Genomic DNA, 15,852 nt, shown 5'->3' with positions numbered 1-15,852 from the left:
TTTTATATAATTATATTTTATTTTATAAATAAAGATTTAAATAATTAAAGAATAAAATTTTATTTATCATTTACATTTGTATATATAAAATTATTTATAAAAATATAATTTTTAATAAATATAATATTAATATGATATGTAGATATATATTTTTTTTACGAGAAATTTCTTTTGACTAATGTGATTAATATTACTAAAATATATTTAATTTTTTCCTTAAATAGCTAAGAAAGAAAAATATATTTAAATAGTTGTAAAAAAAATTTGCGTAAATACATGAAATGCAAAATTTGATAGATAAATCTAACGAAATATTTTCGAATTTAAGCGCTAATATAGTTGATATGTGTGTGTATACATTCAGGAATTGAAATGATGATCGTGTCTTTTATTATCACAAGCTATGGTAGAATATACAGCTGTAATTCACAACAATGGTGGTGCCGGTCGTGTTTTAGGTTAAAGTTGTGTGGTTTTCAGTAATTTTAGTCCAATTAGTATTATAAAAAATGGACAATAGAATCACAATATGTGACCCAGATGAAGAAGAAATTAATAATGAAATATTCCGGGATATCGAACCAGTCACGTGGATCAACGATGATCCGACTTATGATTTGGATGAGATCAACATGTTCTTCCATAGGGTGGATTCAGATCAGATTATATATGAAGAAAAAAAGAAGAAATGTAAATTTATCGGTAAATATGTTATGGGTGATGTTCTTGGTGAAGGTAGTTACGGAAAGGTGAAAGAAGTGCTGGACTCAGAGACACTTTGTCGAAGAGCCGTGAAAATCTTAAAAAGGAAGAAACTTCGTAGAATCCCAAATGGAGAGCTTAACGTTCAACGGTACGATAAACAAATTTTTAAAATTTTTTTTATATTTTTATATTTATATAAAATTTATAATTATTAGATAAAGTAGACAAGATCTTTCTACATATTCTTATTTTGTTCAATTATATGGATATGGTAACTCACATAATTTATGTTATATTGATATTATTATACCCAAACAAAGAAAAAAATTACTCTTATAGTATTTATATTAATCCAATAAAAATGACCATAAAAATTAAAATAATAATAGTATTATTTAAGACAGATAATATAAGAGGATGACAAAAGATAATTCTATATATAAAAATGAGTTAAAAAAATTTTTTTTCGTTTAAAACTTTATTTTCAAATAAATCAAATTTAAACAATTTTTAAATACAAGTAAATTTAATTAATTTCTAACTGAATATTATGCAAATTATTGATAAAAGCTTATTGTCTATGTATACATGAAAATAAAAAAATATAAAATATGATTTCATTATTTAAAGTTAAATTCTCATTTTTTAAAAAATTAAAATTTATATAATTATATAGTTTATATAGTTATGAAAAAGTAATAAGATATTCACATATTTGATGAATTTTCAATTTAAATTATTTCAAAATCTAGTTTTTAAATGAATTAATTTTATTTTGCATTTTTTAAAAATTTATTTTTTTATTATGTAGAACAACTTTTTGTCAATTTAGCTTATCTATTTAATTAGAAATTAATCATATTCATCTATATTTAATAAATTTTCAAATTTGATTTTCTCAAAAATAAAATCTCAGATAAAAAAATGTCTTTTTCAACTCATTTTTCATATAGATTTATGTTATACTTATCTATATAACTCATTTTGAAATATCTTATATATACAACATAAATAAACATCTACATAATTAGAATCTGAAAATATTTTATTATTTATAATTAATAATAAAGCTTTATTATTATTCTTAATATTTATTTAATAAAAATCAAAATTATTTAAATATAAAATTTGATTTTTCTCTTTATAATGTACATAATATTAAAAAAAAAGAAAAAATAAATTATATGGATTTATAAAAGTAAAAATTTTTTTTATGTCATATATTTAATTACTTTCTAGAATTCTAAATGCTATTTATTCACATTCATTAACAGGGAGATAAGACTATTAAGGATATTAAAACATAAGAATGTAATTAACCTTGTAGATGTTTTATATAATGATGAAAAGGAGAAGATGTACCTAGTTATGGAATTTTGTGTATGTGGATTACAGGTAAAGTTTAAAAACCTTACATGGTTTATTTTAGAATGTGTTATGCACATATATCTTTAAATAAATTGATATTTGATCATGTTTAAAGTTTCAGATGCAATTTGTGTAATAATTAATTCAACATTTCTGAATATTTATATTTTAATAAAAATTTATAAACTCCTCATCTTTTGTCGTAACAATATTTAAAAGTGATTTACCTTACATATTTAATATAAGAGTAAAAAAGATAGTTTTAAAACTAGACAATATAAAAAAAAACACAAAAAATATTAATATTTTAATTTAATTATTTTCATATAATATGCTTTTTATAATTTAATATAACAATTTCATATACTTTACAAGAATCTATTTTTATACAAATTTTACAAATAATGAAAACCTGCATGAAATTAACAACAATTAGATTTCTATTTATTAGATTTTTTGCAGGATATGTTGGGAAGTACACCTCTCAAGAAGCTTCCAATTTGGCAAGCACATGACTATTTCTGTCAGTTATTGGATGGTTTGGAATACCTCTACAGTAAAGGGATAGTACATAAAGATATAAAACCAGGGAATTTATTATTAGCTTTAGATGGTACCTTGAAGATTAGCGATTTTGGAGTTGCAGAGGTATATATGATAATATATGATAATTAATGAATTTCTTTTATTTTATTTAATTATAATATAATTTTTTAAGTTAAATATTTAAACTATTAATACAAACTATTAAAGTTTATATTAATAAAAGAAATTATAAAATATTCTGTAATTTTTGATATACTTATTAGGCATTAGACATGTTTTCTGAAGATGATACATGTAAAATGGGACAAGGTTCACCAGCATTTCAGCCTCCTGAAATTGCAAATGGCTGTGAAACATTTTCTGGTTTTAAAGTAGACATATGGAGCAGTGGAGTTACATTGTAAGTATATCTTTTTTTTATAAATTAATTTTATTTTTGTAATTTAAAGAATTATTATAAAAAATTTATTTTACAAATTGAATTTTAATTATTATAAAATAAATATTATAAAATAAAAATTTTGTTATGCATTTTTAATAAAATTATAAATATTTCACAGATACAATATAACTACAGGTCAATATCCTTTTCAAGGCGATAATATTTATAAATTATATGAAAATATTGGAAAAGGTGAATATTCTATACCTGAAGAAGTTGAAGAACCTTTAAAATCTCTTATACAAGGAATGTTACAAAAAGATGCAGATAAAAGGTTTACTTTGCAACAAGTTAAAAAACATCCATGGACTATATGCAGGCATCCTAAAACACAAGAAGAAGTACCCATACCTCCTCTTAAAGGGCATAAATGGCATAGTATGACCGTACTACCGTACCTGATGGAGTATCATTACGGAAGTGACGACAATCCTATGTATTATACTGAACATCAACTAAATGGTATGTTTGTTTTATATTACTCTGCATTATGTTATGTGTTATTATATTTATGTATTAAAGCTTAAATTTTTGTTGCTATAATATTTATATCAATTTGTATATTCACACCTAACAGAAAGGTAAGATAAACTTGCATGCACAAAAACACTAATTAAAAAAATATTATATATATTATAAAATATATATATATATATTAATATATATTAATATATAAAATATTATATATATAAAAAATATATATATATAAATATTATATATATTATAAAATATAAATAAATCATATATTATTTGTGGCTTAGAGAAGATGTTATAGAGGATGGGTTATAGAGGATGTTAATGTATTTGTCAAAATATTTTTGAAGAATTGATTCTAAAGGCTAAAGCAAGTACATAAGTTGATATAAATAAATATTGAAATTTATTTTTTAAATTATAAGGAAATAAATTACATTAGATAAAATAAGACAGACAGAATAAGATGGCGATGTAACAGAAATAAAGTTATCTCATTCTATTTTTATTTCGTTCATTAATGCAAATTTAAATTGCTTATAACTTAATAAATAAATCTTAATCTACATTTTTATATATCATTTTTTGTATTTGTTTGTTTTGTTTGTTTTGCCTTTGAAATCAACTCTTCAAAGATATTCCATCAATATATTAATATTCTATATTATAGCTCAGAAGCAGTATTTTTAAAGTGGTTTGATAATTAAATTATTTTGCAATTAAATTAATAATCTTATCTATTAAAGTCATTTTATAATTGTATTTTAATAAAATTATCATTGATATTTGTATTTTATTTATTTATAAAAATTAAATTATATAATTTGTATAAATTATTTTAAGTAAAGATAATAAAAATTATTATTAAAAATTTGTTAAATATGTTAAAAAACCTTCTTTTTTAATATATTATTAGAAAAAAGATATCATTGAAGAAAAAATATATTATATTATTTATATTACAGTATAAATTTAATTATAATTAAAGTAAATAAACACTTGAATAAAATACAGCTTTTGCTTTTCAGATTCTAAACGGAATAGTGAACAATCTTTTTCAAATCGACTACTAGTATTCTTATCAAAGACATGCACCATTCTGTAACAATGACACGTTTATATCTACCTATGATGTTGCGAGCTGACAAAAACGGGTACTCTCTATATAGTGTATACCCAGTTTTACCTTTCTCCTTTCTTCCTTTCTACATTTTATAACACACATCTAAATTTATATTAATTATGGTATTGAAATTTTTAACTCATTAATATTTAGAATAGCCCTCTGTTATTAGCTTCTGCAATGTGTCATGCATATTTTAAATTATGTGTAGTAATATTATTGCAAAAACAGTCTTGTTTTTTATATTGCACAATAGATTATAAAATTATTATATTATTTATACATAAAATAGAATTAACCCTTATAATATAAATTTATAAACAAATTTTAAATAAATTCATTTTTTTGTTCAGAAGAAAAACGGCTTCAAGAAATGGATAAAATTAGTGAAGACCAAAAAAGTACTTGGAATAGTCACAACAACAAACAAAATTCACATCAGAGTAAACGGAGATGGCGCAAACCAATTTCATGTATTAATGTTAAGAAATTTCCATCTTGTAAGCCATCGTGATTTAACTCATCATACTTATTTTTTATCATACATTTTACTGACTATGTCAGGTATAAAGTTTCTCTGCAACGGAGATGACTGAAAATTTAATAAATATTAAAATATGCTAGAATAACTATCTAGCTACAGCTCGAATTGAGTATAAATTTAAACTAATTCAAAAACATTAAATGTAAACATTTGTGATATTAATATTAAATAGTCGTAGTAGATAATTCATTATGATTTATTAATTATGAGGTTAATAACTTGACATCCAAATAAAGTGATTTTCTTTCACGTGCCATAATGAAGTTACAATTATTAAAGTATATGTTATTAAGTGTTCTTTTTTCTTTTCTCTCTTTTTTATCAACTTAAATGATAAAAAGATTGAAAAAGTAATACAAAAAAATCATCAAATTATTTTGAATTCTATTTTTTAATCATCATGCTTTGCTCTATTACTCTTGTTTTATGAATTAAAAAAAAACATGTTACTTTGAACAAAATTTGTGTGAGCTATTTTACTAACTTTGACGCTATTAAAATTTATATTTTTTATTCTTTTAGTAAAGCATAAATTTTTGTTTATTAAATAGATTTATTTATATAATACATTAACAAACTATTTCTAATATAAAAACTTTATGGTTGATGTTATGATGGAGGATAAAATAATTCAAACATACAAATATATATAAACAGAAACATATTAAATATGTCACAAATATTATTTTAGATTGACAAAAAACTTTCCTCCAATATATGTACATGTTAAAAATATTTTATATATAATTGTTATTTTAGAAAATATCTGTGTTTGTAGACTGCATATATATGATAGTATTATCATCGTAAGATGACTTGTAAACACTTAATGCAATTCTTGTAACATGACTTAATATAAAACAAACATCGATTCTTCTATATACAAGAATTTAAGAATTGTTTCACATATAAATACTTATAATAGATATTATCAAAGCGTACTTGAATATCATTAAGGATAAATACAATGTATTGTTGATCTGTATGTTTACTTTTAAATTTCATATTAAATGTTTTGTATTCATGCTTTAATATTACACCAAATATTGTCAAAATTGGGTGTGATAAATTTAGCATGTAATAAATCTTTATACAGGAGCACATTATACACATACATATTTCAAGTATAAATTGTAAATCTACCAATTAAAAGATATAACCAATTCAAGACATATGTATCTATTATATATCTGATATGCTTCCACAAAAGAATAATTTATTTCGTAAAAGATATATTAACAAAAATTTTGTCACATTAATAAAAAATATTTTTTTTAAATAAGCGAAAATCAATAATATTGATGTTTTTTTAAATATCGTCTGCGCAATTTATACAAAGATAAAATCATAATGAATTGTTAAATGTAAATTTGAAGTTATAGAGAGAACATGAATATAAATTATCCTCTCTCTCATTATCTTTCCTTGATGGAATTAAGGTGCCTAAATACTGCCAAGTACTGAAAGCACATAAAAATAATTATATCTTTTGTGATTGTACATATTATAAACAAGAAAAAATTATATGTAATTATATTTAGTTACATGAAGAATGAACAAAGATGATAATTAAGAAGTAGAAGTTTATATCAAATTTATGTGATAATGTAATTTTGTTTTTTTGTTCAAACATTTTTTTTAAAGGAAAATTTATTATATGTTATTTTGAAAAAACATACAGGATATTAAGAAATATATAATAATAACTTTATGGTGAAAATATTCACTAATAATAACATCAAGTTAATTATTTTATTGATTAACTTTGATTATTTCGTTATTTTATTTGTACCTTTCAAATTTAGAAATGTGCAAAATAAAATTAACAAAATTAGTAGATTTAACATAAATCAAAAATATATACAAAAAAAATATGTGCGTAATATTTTTATATACCATAAGTATATTGTGTTTCTCAATATTTTTTCATGAATATATAGTGATATTTAAATTAAAATTATTATATTTTAGTACTACAATTTAAAATTTTTTGCTTAATGTTAATTCGAAATATTAATTAAAAGAAAAGAAAATTATTCAAAGTAATACAATAATTGTTCAATTGATTTATTCAAATAATATATTATAAAATTCAAATTATTTAAAATAATTTTTATAACAAATATAATTTATTATTATTTATCATTTTAAATTGTTAATATTTTTTATAATAAATAAGTAGAATTCAAATAAAATAAAGATTTAAATTAAAATAATAAAAATATGACATACGCACAGTGGAATAAAATTGATAAAAAATCTAAATTGCATCATTATAATTAAATATATTCTGTATATTTAAAAATTTATCTGTATAATAATTAAAAATTATTGCACAGAATTATACATATTAATGTAATTAGCTTGTAATTTTAAATTGTAATATAATCGCATTTGTATTAAAATGATGTGAAAACAAAATAACAGTAATATCAAATAAGCAAATTGTATGCTTCATTTTTAATATTAAATTAAGTAAATGTTATATAATAATTATAAAAAATAATTTTTTTATTATAATATTCTAGATTTTATTTAATTTTTATACATATATTGCTTACAATCATAAATTCATTACTATAATATATATTAATATATATATATATATATACATAAATGTAAAAAATCATTATTATTATAGTGATGTTCTAAAAGTTTCATCATTTACTAGAAATGATTCATATTTATAAAATTATATGTTTATATAATTTATAAATTTATAGAATTTATAGTATTTATCAAATATAACAAAAAATTTAATAGCAATAGATTTTTTCATATAAATAATTAAATTATATAAGATAATTTAGAATTACTGTTTTAAATAATTTGAAATTATAATAGCCAGAATAAAAATTATTTAATATAAAAATAATCATCATATAATCATATCGAATTTCTTAGATTCTTAGATAAAATTGCTTAAGAAATGTTATTTCTGTTTTCTTATGGCCATATTTTATATCGAAATATTGAATACCAGCATCAATAGAATCATTCTTGAACGGTTTCTATAACAATAACAATGTTAATAACAAACATCATATTAAGACAAATATAATAATAATATTAGTATCAAGTAATCATTATATAAAGCAATTATTACAATTATTACAATAAGAATTATAATAACAAAAAATATTAAAATAAGCATAATTTAAATATACAATACATAAAATATACAATATATAAAATATATAAAAAATAAATATCATGGCCATCATACTGTAATTCTATATCTCTCGACTATTGAAAATTTATAAAAATGATAAGTTAAGATTTAAAAAAAATTTTTATCGTAAAAATGACTTTGACAGATTTTTAAGGTCAAAATTTTTTTTATTGTATCAATATTTATTGTAAGAAAAAAAACACAAACGAATCATTCTTTTAAAAAACAAATCTGAAGTTTTGTAAACTATTTTATTAAATATTTTTATATTTTTATTGAATTATTACAATCTAAATAATATGCAATTAAAATATGTGAAAACTTATATAATGATAATATGAAGAAATATCAATTCATTACAATTCATTAATTAAATCAATAATTAAATTAATAATTTCAGATCAATTTTGATTAGAAATTAATATTATATCATCCTAATGCACATCAGAAATCACAATGAAAAAGAAACAATACTAAAAAAAAAATCATTATTGCTCGATGACAGCTCAGTGAATAGAAAAAAATCGTATATGTGTTATATTCAGTTAATCGCATATAACAATAATTTTTGTTGGTGAATTACACAAGTTGAAACAGTTGAAACATATTTTAAACTACGCTTTTTAAAATATGTATTATTTTCAAAATCAACAGAATGATAAAATTGGGACGTTTTGCTTTCAATTTATTATTTACTTTAATTTAATTTATTTAAGGAAAAATCATTGAGATTTATAATATTTGAACTAACTTTTTAAAATTTAAATGAATTGCGATATTGTATATAACTATATTTGATGATATGAACGATTTTATATAACTATATACGATGATATAGATAATATTATGTTTCTAATTTATCAGTCTTCAAAAAATATTTTAGATTATCAGAAACAAATCTATCCCAAATATGTGATCTTTTTCCTCAGAAATTTTATAGTTAAACTTATATTAGATTTAAGTCAATTCAATATTATAAATCTCAATGATTCCTGCTCAAACATTAAAATATCCTTGCAAAATACTCTTTAACTCAAATACTGTCATTCCTTTAATTCTAGCAATAATAAAAAAAGCGTGGTTATATAATATATAATATAATTCGACTTGTATAATTCATCAGTAAAATCTTGTTAAGTTATGATTATTTAACTGAACATTATGCATATAATTTTTTTCTATTTATCGAGTTGTTATCGATGAGAGCAATGATCTTTTCTTTTCTGATGTGTATTAGAATGATATAATGTGATGATAAAAAATATATAATATTAATTTCTAATCAATAAATTGTTAATTTATGAAATTAATGAAAAGTCAAATTGAATTGATATTTTGTTTAAATTTCGTTTAGACGTAATTGTTTTCTTCATAAAATTTTCAAATATTTCATAAATTAATGAACTAATGTGTAATGTATTTAATTGCATATGTACATTGCAATATCTCAATAAAATTATTGAATAAAGTAATTATGAAACTTTAAATTCATTTTCCAAAAGAATGATTTATTGCGATTTTTATTTCTTGTAACGAGTACTATATAATGCAATATAAAAATTTTGATCTTGAAAATCTATATCAAAAATCATTTTTGTGATAACAATTTTTTATAAATCTTCATTGATGGAGAGATTATAAATTATAGATCATAATCATAGAATCACATTATAGTCATGATATTTCTTTATATATTATTTCTTTATATATCCTATATAAATATTTAATGAAGCAATCATTTATTATTTTAACTAATTTTATTTGTAATATTTTTTTTATATTATAAATGTTAGTATTCGTCTTATTATAAATTATTATTTATTAAAAAACATAATATCACATATTATCATAAAATCAAATATCATATATATCAAGTAAAATAAAATATTATATATTATCCATAAAAAAAAAAACAAAGAAATGATTTTCATATATCCATCTATTTCATAGATTCTATTTACAAAAAGATTGATATGATCATATGATAACCATTTTTATATTAAACAATTTTTAAATTTTAATTTTTAATTTTTAAAAAAGAAATTTATCTAGCTAACATAATTCCGAAGATATTCAAGATAATTATATTAAGTCAAACTATATATATATATATATATTTCAAATCAGAGATGAAACTATTTAACAATATGTATATAGTAAATATATCTAGAAATATGTATATAATAAATTGTAAATCCATAAAATAAATTATTTCAACAATATATGCAAAATTATTAATTCATATATTATATTATTCAGTATATTATAATCAAAATAATTTTTATTTATTATTAATTAATAGAGAATACATAAAATATTCTATATATTCTATATATTTTTCATATATTTTATATAATTTCTTATTAGAATATTATTAATGATATATTTACATATATTGTTTTTGAAATAATTTTACTTTTAAAAAATATTAATTTATAGATTCTATATAATAGATAAACATCATGATAAAATATATATACAATATACATAGAATTACAGTGATTAATAAAATAATAAATGTTATTATGTATATATATATATAATATATATATATATAATAATATGAATATACATTTGTATTACATACAAATACAGAAATAAAAAAAATTTTTTTTAATAAATAAATTATTATAAAATATGTAATATATAATAAATTTTACTAAAAAATTATTGTATTCATTGTTATAAAAATTGTTTGAAAAATATGTCATTAATATCAAATAAATTTATTTTCTTGTAAATTATGACAATAAATTAAAATTGAAAGAAACATTTCTTTGTTTTTTATAGAGATTTAGGTTTTATTTCTAAACAAATATAATAATTATATATTATGCATTTCATATATAATTATCATATTAAATATAAATTAAACTTTCAAAGTTTCTATAAGAAAAAAAGAAAAAGAAAATAATTTAAAATTAATATCATTGTCTATTAATAATATTTAATCTTTTTAATTATCTAATTTAAAACATTAAATTTTATGAAATGTATAAATGAAATATCATAATAAAAATCAATAAAATAAATATCATTTAATAATTACTTTTTTTTTATTAAACTTTGAATAATCATCAATATATTCTTTACATCATATTTTTTTAAAAATATTTTTTAAAATTAACAAATTAAAAATAAGTTATCATTAAGAGGATATAAAAAATATAATTCAAAAAATGATAAATAATATGTTTAAAAAAAAAATATGTTATTTAGAAATATAAAAAAAGAAAAAAAGATCTAATGTTCTTAAATATTTCTTTGATATATATTTGTTATTAGAATTATTTCTAAATTTTTCAACTAATATAAATATGATATATAAAAATATAATAAATATATAAAAATATAATTTAAATTATAATAAATGTATATATTACATTATTTTGTAAATGACATTTAATAATTAATTTCTACAAATAAATACAAATAATTTCAATTTGAAATGTCTCCTATTCTTTCTTAAAAAAAATTCTAATTTTTATTAAATTTACTTGATACATTATATATTCTTAATCTTTTGAATCTAAGAAATATTTTTTAACTTAATTTAACTTTTTATACCAATAAATGTTTTGGAAAAAAAATTTAAATATGATTTTGATTTATTTATGATATATTTAAATAAAAATTGATATTAATTTATGATAAAGATATTGTCTGTTTATTATTGTTATTATTAATTATAAATTATCACTATTATATATTATTATTAAAGTTGATTTAAAGTTTGACATAAGATACAATTTCAAAATGTAAAGATATATAAGAATTTTATTAAATGTAAACATATATTCAAAATTCTAGAGAAATCTAGAATTAAGATTGCTGTTTTGAAAAAATTGACAAAAGAACTAGTATAAGAAATAAATTCATTCCATAATTGTCCAGATAAGATTCTAAATTTTAAGTATATGACATCACATTTTTATTTGATAATACTAAGCTAAGTTTTAAAGAAGAGAAGAGTAACATTATATGATTGCTATACGCTTATGCATATATATATATATAGCTATATGCTTATGCATATACATTTTTATTCGATATTAAATTGTGATTTTTATAATCATGTCATTAAATATTACAATTTTTGTCGTTATTATATTGTAATAGCATTGAATTTATTATTATATATTGTATGATGACAATGAAAATTTTGATATTTATTGTTACATGAAAACATACCTTAATGCGTGGACATGTAGCAATGCATTATGTTAATCTCTTCTCAATTAAGTTTTTCCTTTACTACAAATGAGAATGTGATATCATGAATTGAAAATTTATAATAACCGTAGCTTACTCATATTATAGATTGTAGACAAATAATTTTATAAAAGGAATATTGTTTGTAATTGCACAATGCAATGATATTAGAGAGAGAATGGAAATAGAAGTAATGTGATGTCATTTTTTCAAAAGGAAGTTTTTACGATAGGTTGTTTGAAATCGGATTATCAAATTTATAGAATTTGATATCATATTTTAATTGAAAATAATAGAGAGCGAAAAACTAATTGAGAATTACTATTATATGAAAATATATGTATGTACGATAAATATAAGAGTACATTATGCAGCAATGCAATAATTTTTTGTAATTTCGTATAAACATTTTTTTGTTTTGATGTTTTAAAAATGTAATATGAATAATGAAGAAATAAAACCAAGAAAAAGAAAACCTATATGAACTTAAATATATATAATATTTATTATCATAAAATAATTTTTGTTTATTTTCTTTGAAGATATTTTATTAACACATATATATTTTATCAAATCATATAAAATATATGTAAGGATTATTACATATCAAATTGATAATTTTTTGACTCCGATATCTTGAATTTTGTTCAATTTAAAATATAATATAATTCATATTAAATTAGGGAACTTTAAATCATCATTTTGTTGGTTTTATATTTATTTAAAAATTATAGGTTTTTAAATTTTACGATTTTTATAAATTTTTATAAAATTACATTTGAATTTTCAACTCGAGAATGTATATATTCATTGTATTGAATTTATTTTTTTTCATTTTAATAAAGTGAAAAAATATATCATTCTATTTTTTTTTTTAAATTTTTTTAACATTATTGCTCAATTGTTCTCTTTATGATTTGTCGCTATCTGTCTTTCGATCTTTATGTTTTATCTTTTTTCTTCGAGAACAAAGAAACTCTGAATACTTAATCTGTAAAAAATAACAAATTAATCGCAAGCAATAATATTTTTTCGGCTTAATAATATATACAATTTCTTTAAAGAAGAAAGAAGTATTCAAAACACAAAACAAATATATTGTTATTATTTCAAAAAATTTTTTTTAATTGAAACTAATATTTAATTGTTGATAAATAATAATTTAATAATAATAATTTAAAAAATAATTTAATAAATAAAATTTTTAAAATTTAAAAAAAATCAGTTTTTTTTATGCGTTATTTTAAATAAAATTATAAAATTTAAAATAAAATTCATCAAAACTTTAAATATTGTTAATCCTTTAGTGATAATCAAAGAAATAAAATACAATGCCGATTTAAATATTAATAAATAGATATTTTCTCCTTTACATCAATAATTTCAATGACTAAAGTTGGATCAGGAATATATCTATTTTATCAAATCTATGTTATCAAAATTTTTAATCTTCGTATAAAACATTTGTTATTAATGAATTTGTAATATTATATCAATATATTCTAAAAAACTTTAAAATAATAATTATTAAAAAAGAAAGTAAACATATTTATTTTAATGTATCTATAATAAAATAAGTACTTATATTTATATTTTTTTAAAAAATAATAATTTGAAAATTATATTGATATAAAAAGATTATTGATATAAAAAGATTAAATATTTATCTTACCTGAGTTATTATTTATGAAATTTAAATTTTTCAAAATGAAAATAAAATTGCCAAAAAATCATTGAAGAAAGAGAATAGATCATAAATAAGAATGAATTTATAATAATATTTATTTATATTTATAATAATATTAAAGCATTCTGATAGATGGCATAGCAATCGTGTTACTTTCCTTTCAGTTAGCTTTTTCTAATAGATTCTTTCCCTTGATTACTTCTATTCATAATATAATGTTCTGCACACAGTAACCGATCAGATCTATTCGGATTAAAATTTTTAAATATTATACCAAAATTTTTAAATATGATCATATTCGATTAATATTGCATAATAAGATTTAAATACATTAAAACTGTATTATTAATTAATTTATTATAATTGAAATTGATATAATTGTAATTAATATTAAATATAAAATATTAACTATGAAATATAAAATATAAAATCTTAGATATAAAATATCTTGCATAATTTAAAATGCTTTGAAAAATTGAGAAAAGAAAAAATAATTCATCAAAATGATTGCGCGGATTTTTAGATTTTTAAATATCATCGATTTTGAGAAATGATACTTATGATGAATCTTTCTTTGGAATAATATACTGTATTTTCTATTACTTTTTCTATTACTTTATTTTTTCTATTACTTATTATAGAATCGTTATATCTAATAGAAATGCTTACGATTAAATTAAAACAAACTTATATTACAATATATTTTTATATCTTTTAATAAACGATTTATAAAAATTACAATTTTGATATTAGAAATCCTTGGGATCAAAATTTATGTGAATATAAAATTATGATATTTTATAAATAATTTTATATATTATTACAATTTTAATGATTTTATTTTAATGATTTTATATATTTATAATTTGTTTAATTAGGAGAACTTGTAAACAAATTTGAATACGATTATCATCCTGTTAGATGACTATCACTTGACAATTGATAGTATTATTAAATGTCAATAAAAATAATAATAATAGAATAATTGATATTGATTTCAGTATCTTTTGTTTATGAATGATAACTACGCGATAAAATTAAAATTTTTATTAAAGTTTAATAAATTAATATATATATATTTATATTTATATTCAGAAAACAATTTAATTAAACAATTTAAAATGAATTTGAATAATGATTTTTATCACTCAATCCGTATTGTTAAAGAAATAAAATTTACAGCAGTTCACAAACTTATGATAGTAAAAATTGATTATTAAATAGAATATTATTAAAATTATTTTTTGGACATCATATTCTTGTAATTTTTTAAATAAATATTCGCAAATTTTTGTATTCTAATAGTTTTTTAAATAAATAAATAAATATTCAAAAAATCATAAAAAAATATTTATTTTAATCTTTTTTGAAAATCGTGTATTAATATTTGATTCAATTATTAAATAAATTTAATAATATAAAAAACAGAAAATATTTTGAAGAACTTATTATAAGATTAAAATATTTATTATAACAATTATAATTTAATAATGACTGTTTTTTTAGTTTAGTTTTTTTGAATTAAATGGCAATTTAAATAAAAAATCAAATATTTAAATATATGTATATTTGATATATA

General features: G+C 18.3%; 1 protein-coding gene across 2 annotated transcripts; it reads left to right on the top strand.

The window, feature by feature from the left end:
* Positions 1-388: 388 nt before the first annotated feature.
* On the top strand, positions 389-5,394 carry LOC102671052 (serine/threonine-protein kinase STK11). 2 transcript variants are annotated; one of them, XM_006608928.2, is made up of 6 exons: positions 389-853; positions 1,980-2,100; positions 2,536-2,721; positions 2,883-3,019; positions 3,180-3,523; positions 4,564-4,689. In XM_006608928.2, exons 1-6 carry the CDS (start codon positions 510-512, stop codon positions 4,638-4,640), a joined length of 1,209 nt encoding a protein of 402 aa, XP_006608991.1. In that variant the 5' UTR covers positions 389-509; the 3' UTR covers positions 4,641-4,689. The 2 variants fall into 2 exon arrangements, with proteins under 2 accessions (XP_006608991.1, XP_006608990.1); XM_006608927.2 differs by lacking the exon at positions 4,564-4,689 and adding an exon at positions 5,012-5,394 and having other exon boundaries at positions 510-853.
* Positions 5,395-15,852: the final 10,458 nt, after the last annotated feature.

The sequence above is a fragment of the Apis dorsata genome, unplaced genomic scaffold (assembly GCF_000469605.1).
Source record: "Apis dorsata unplaced genomic scaffold, Apis dorsata 1.3 scaffold_50, whole genome shotgun sequence".
Classification (NCBI taxonomy): Eukaryota; Metazoa; Arthropoda; class Insecta; order Hymenoptera; family Apidae; genus Apis; species Apis dorsata.
The sequence above is the reverse complement of the archived record's forward strand: the minus strand, read 5'-3'. Positions and strand labels throughout refer to the sequence as shown.

Excerpts from the sequence above, each read along its gene's own strand:
- LOC102671052 (XM_006608927.2), top strand. The coding sequence starts at position 510 with ATGGACAATAGAATCACAATATGTGACCCAGATGAAGAAGAAATTAAT. Across the intron at positions 2,722-2,882 it reads GCGATTTTGGAGTTGCAGAG|GCATTAGACATGTTTTCTGA; the intron begins GTATATATGATA and ends TATACTTATTAG. Across the intron at positions 3,020-3,179 it reads TGGAGCAGTGGAGTTACATT|ATACAATATAACTACAGGTC; the intron begins GTAAGTATATCT and ends AATATTTCACAG.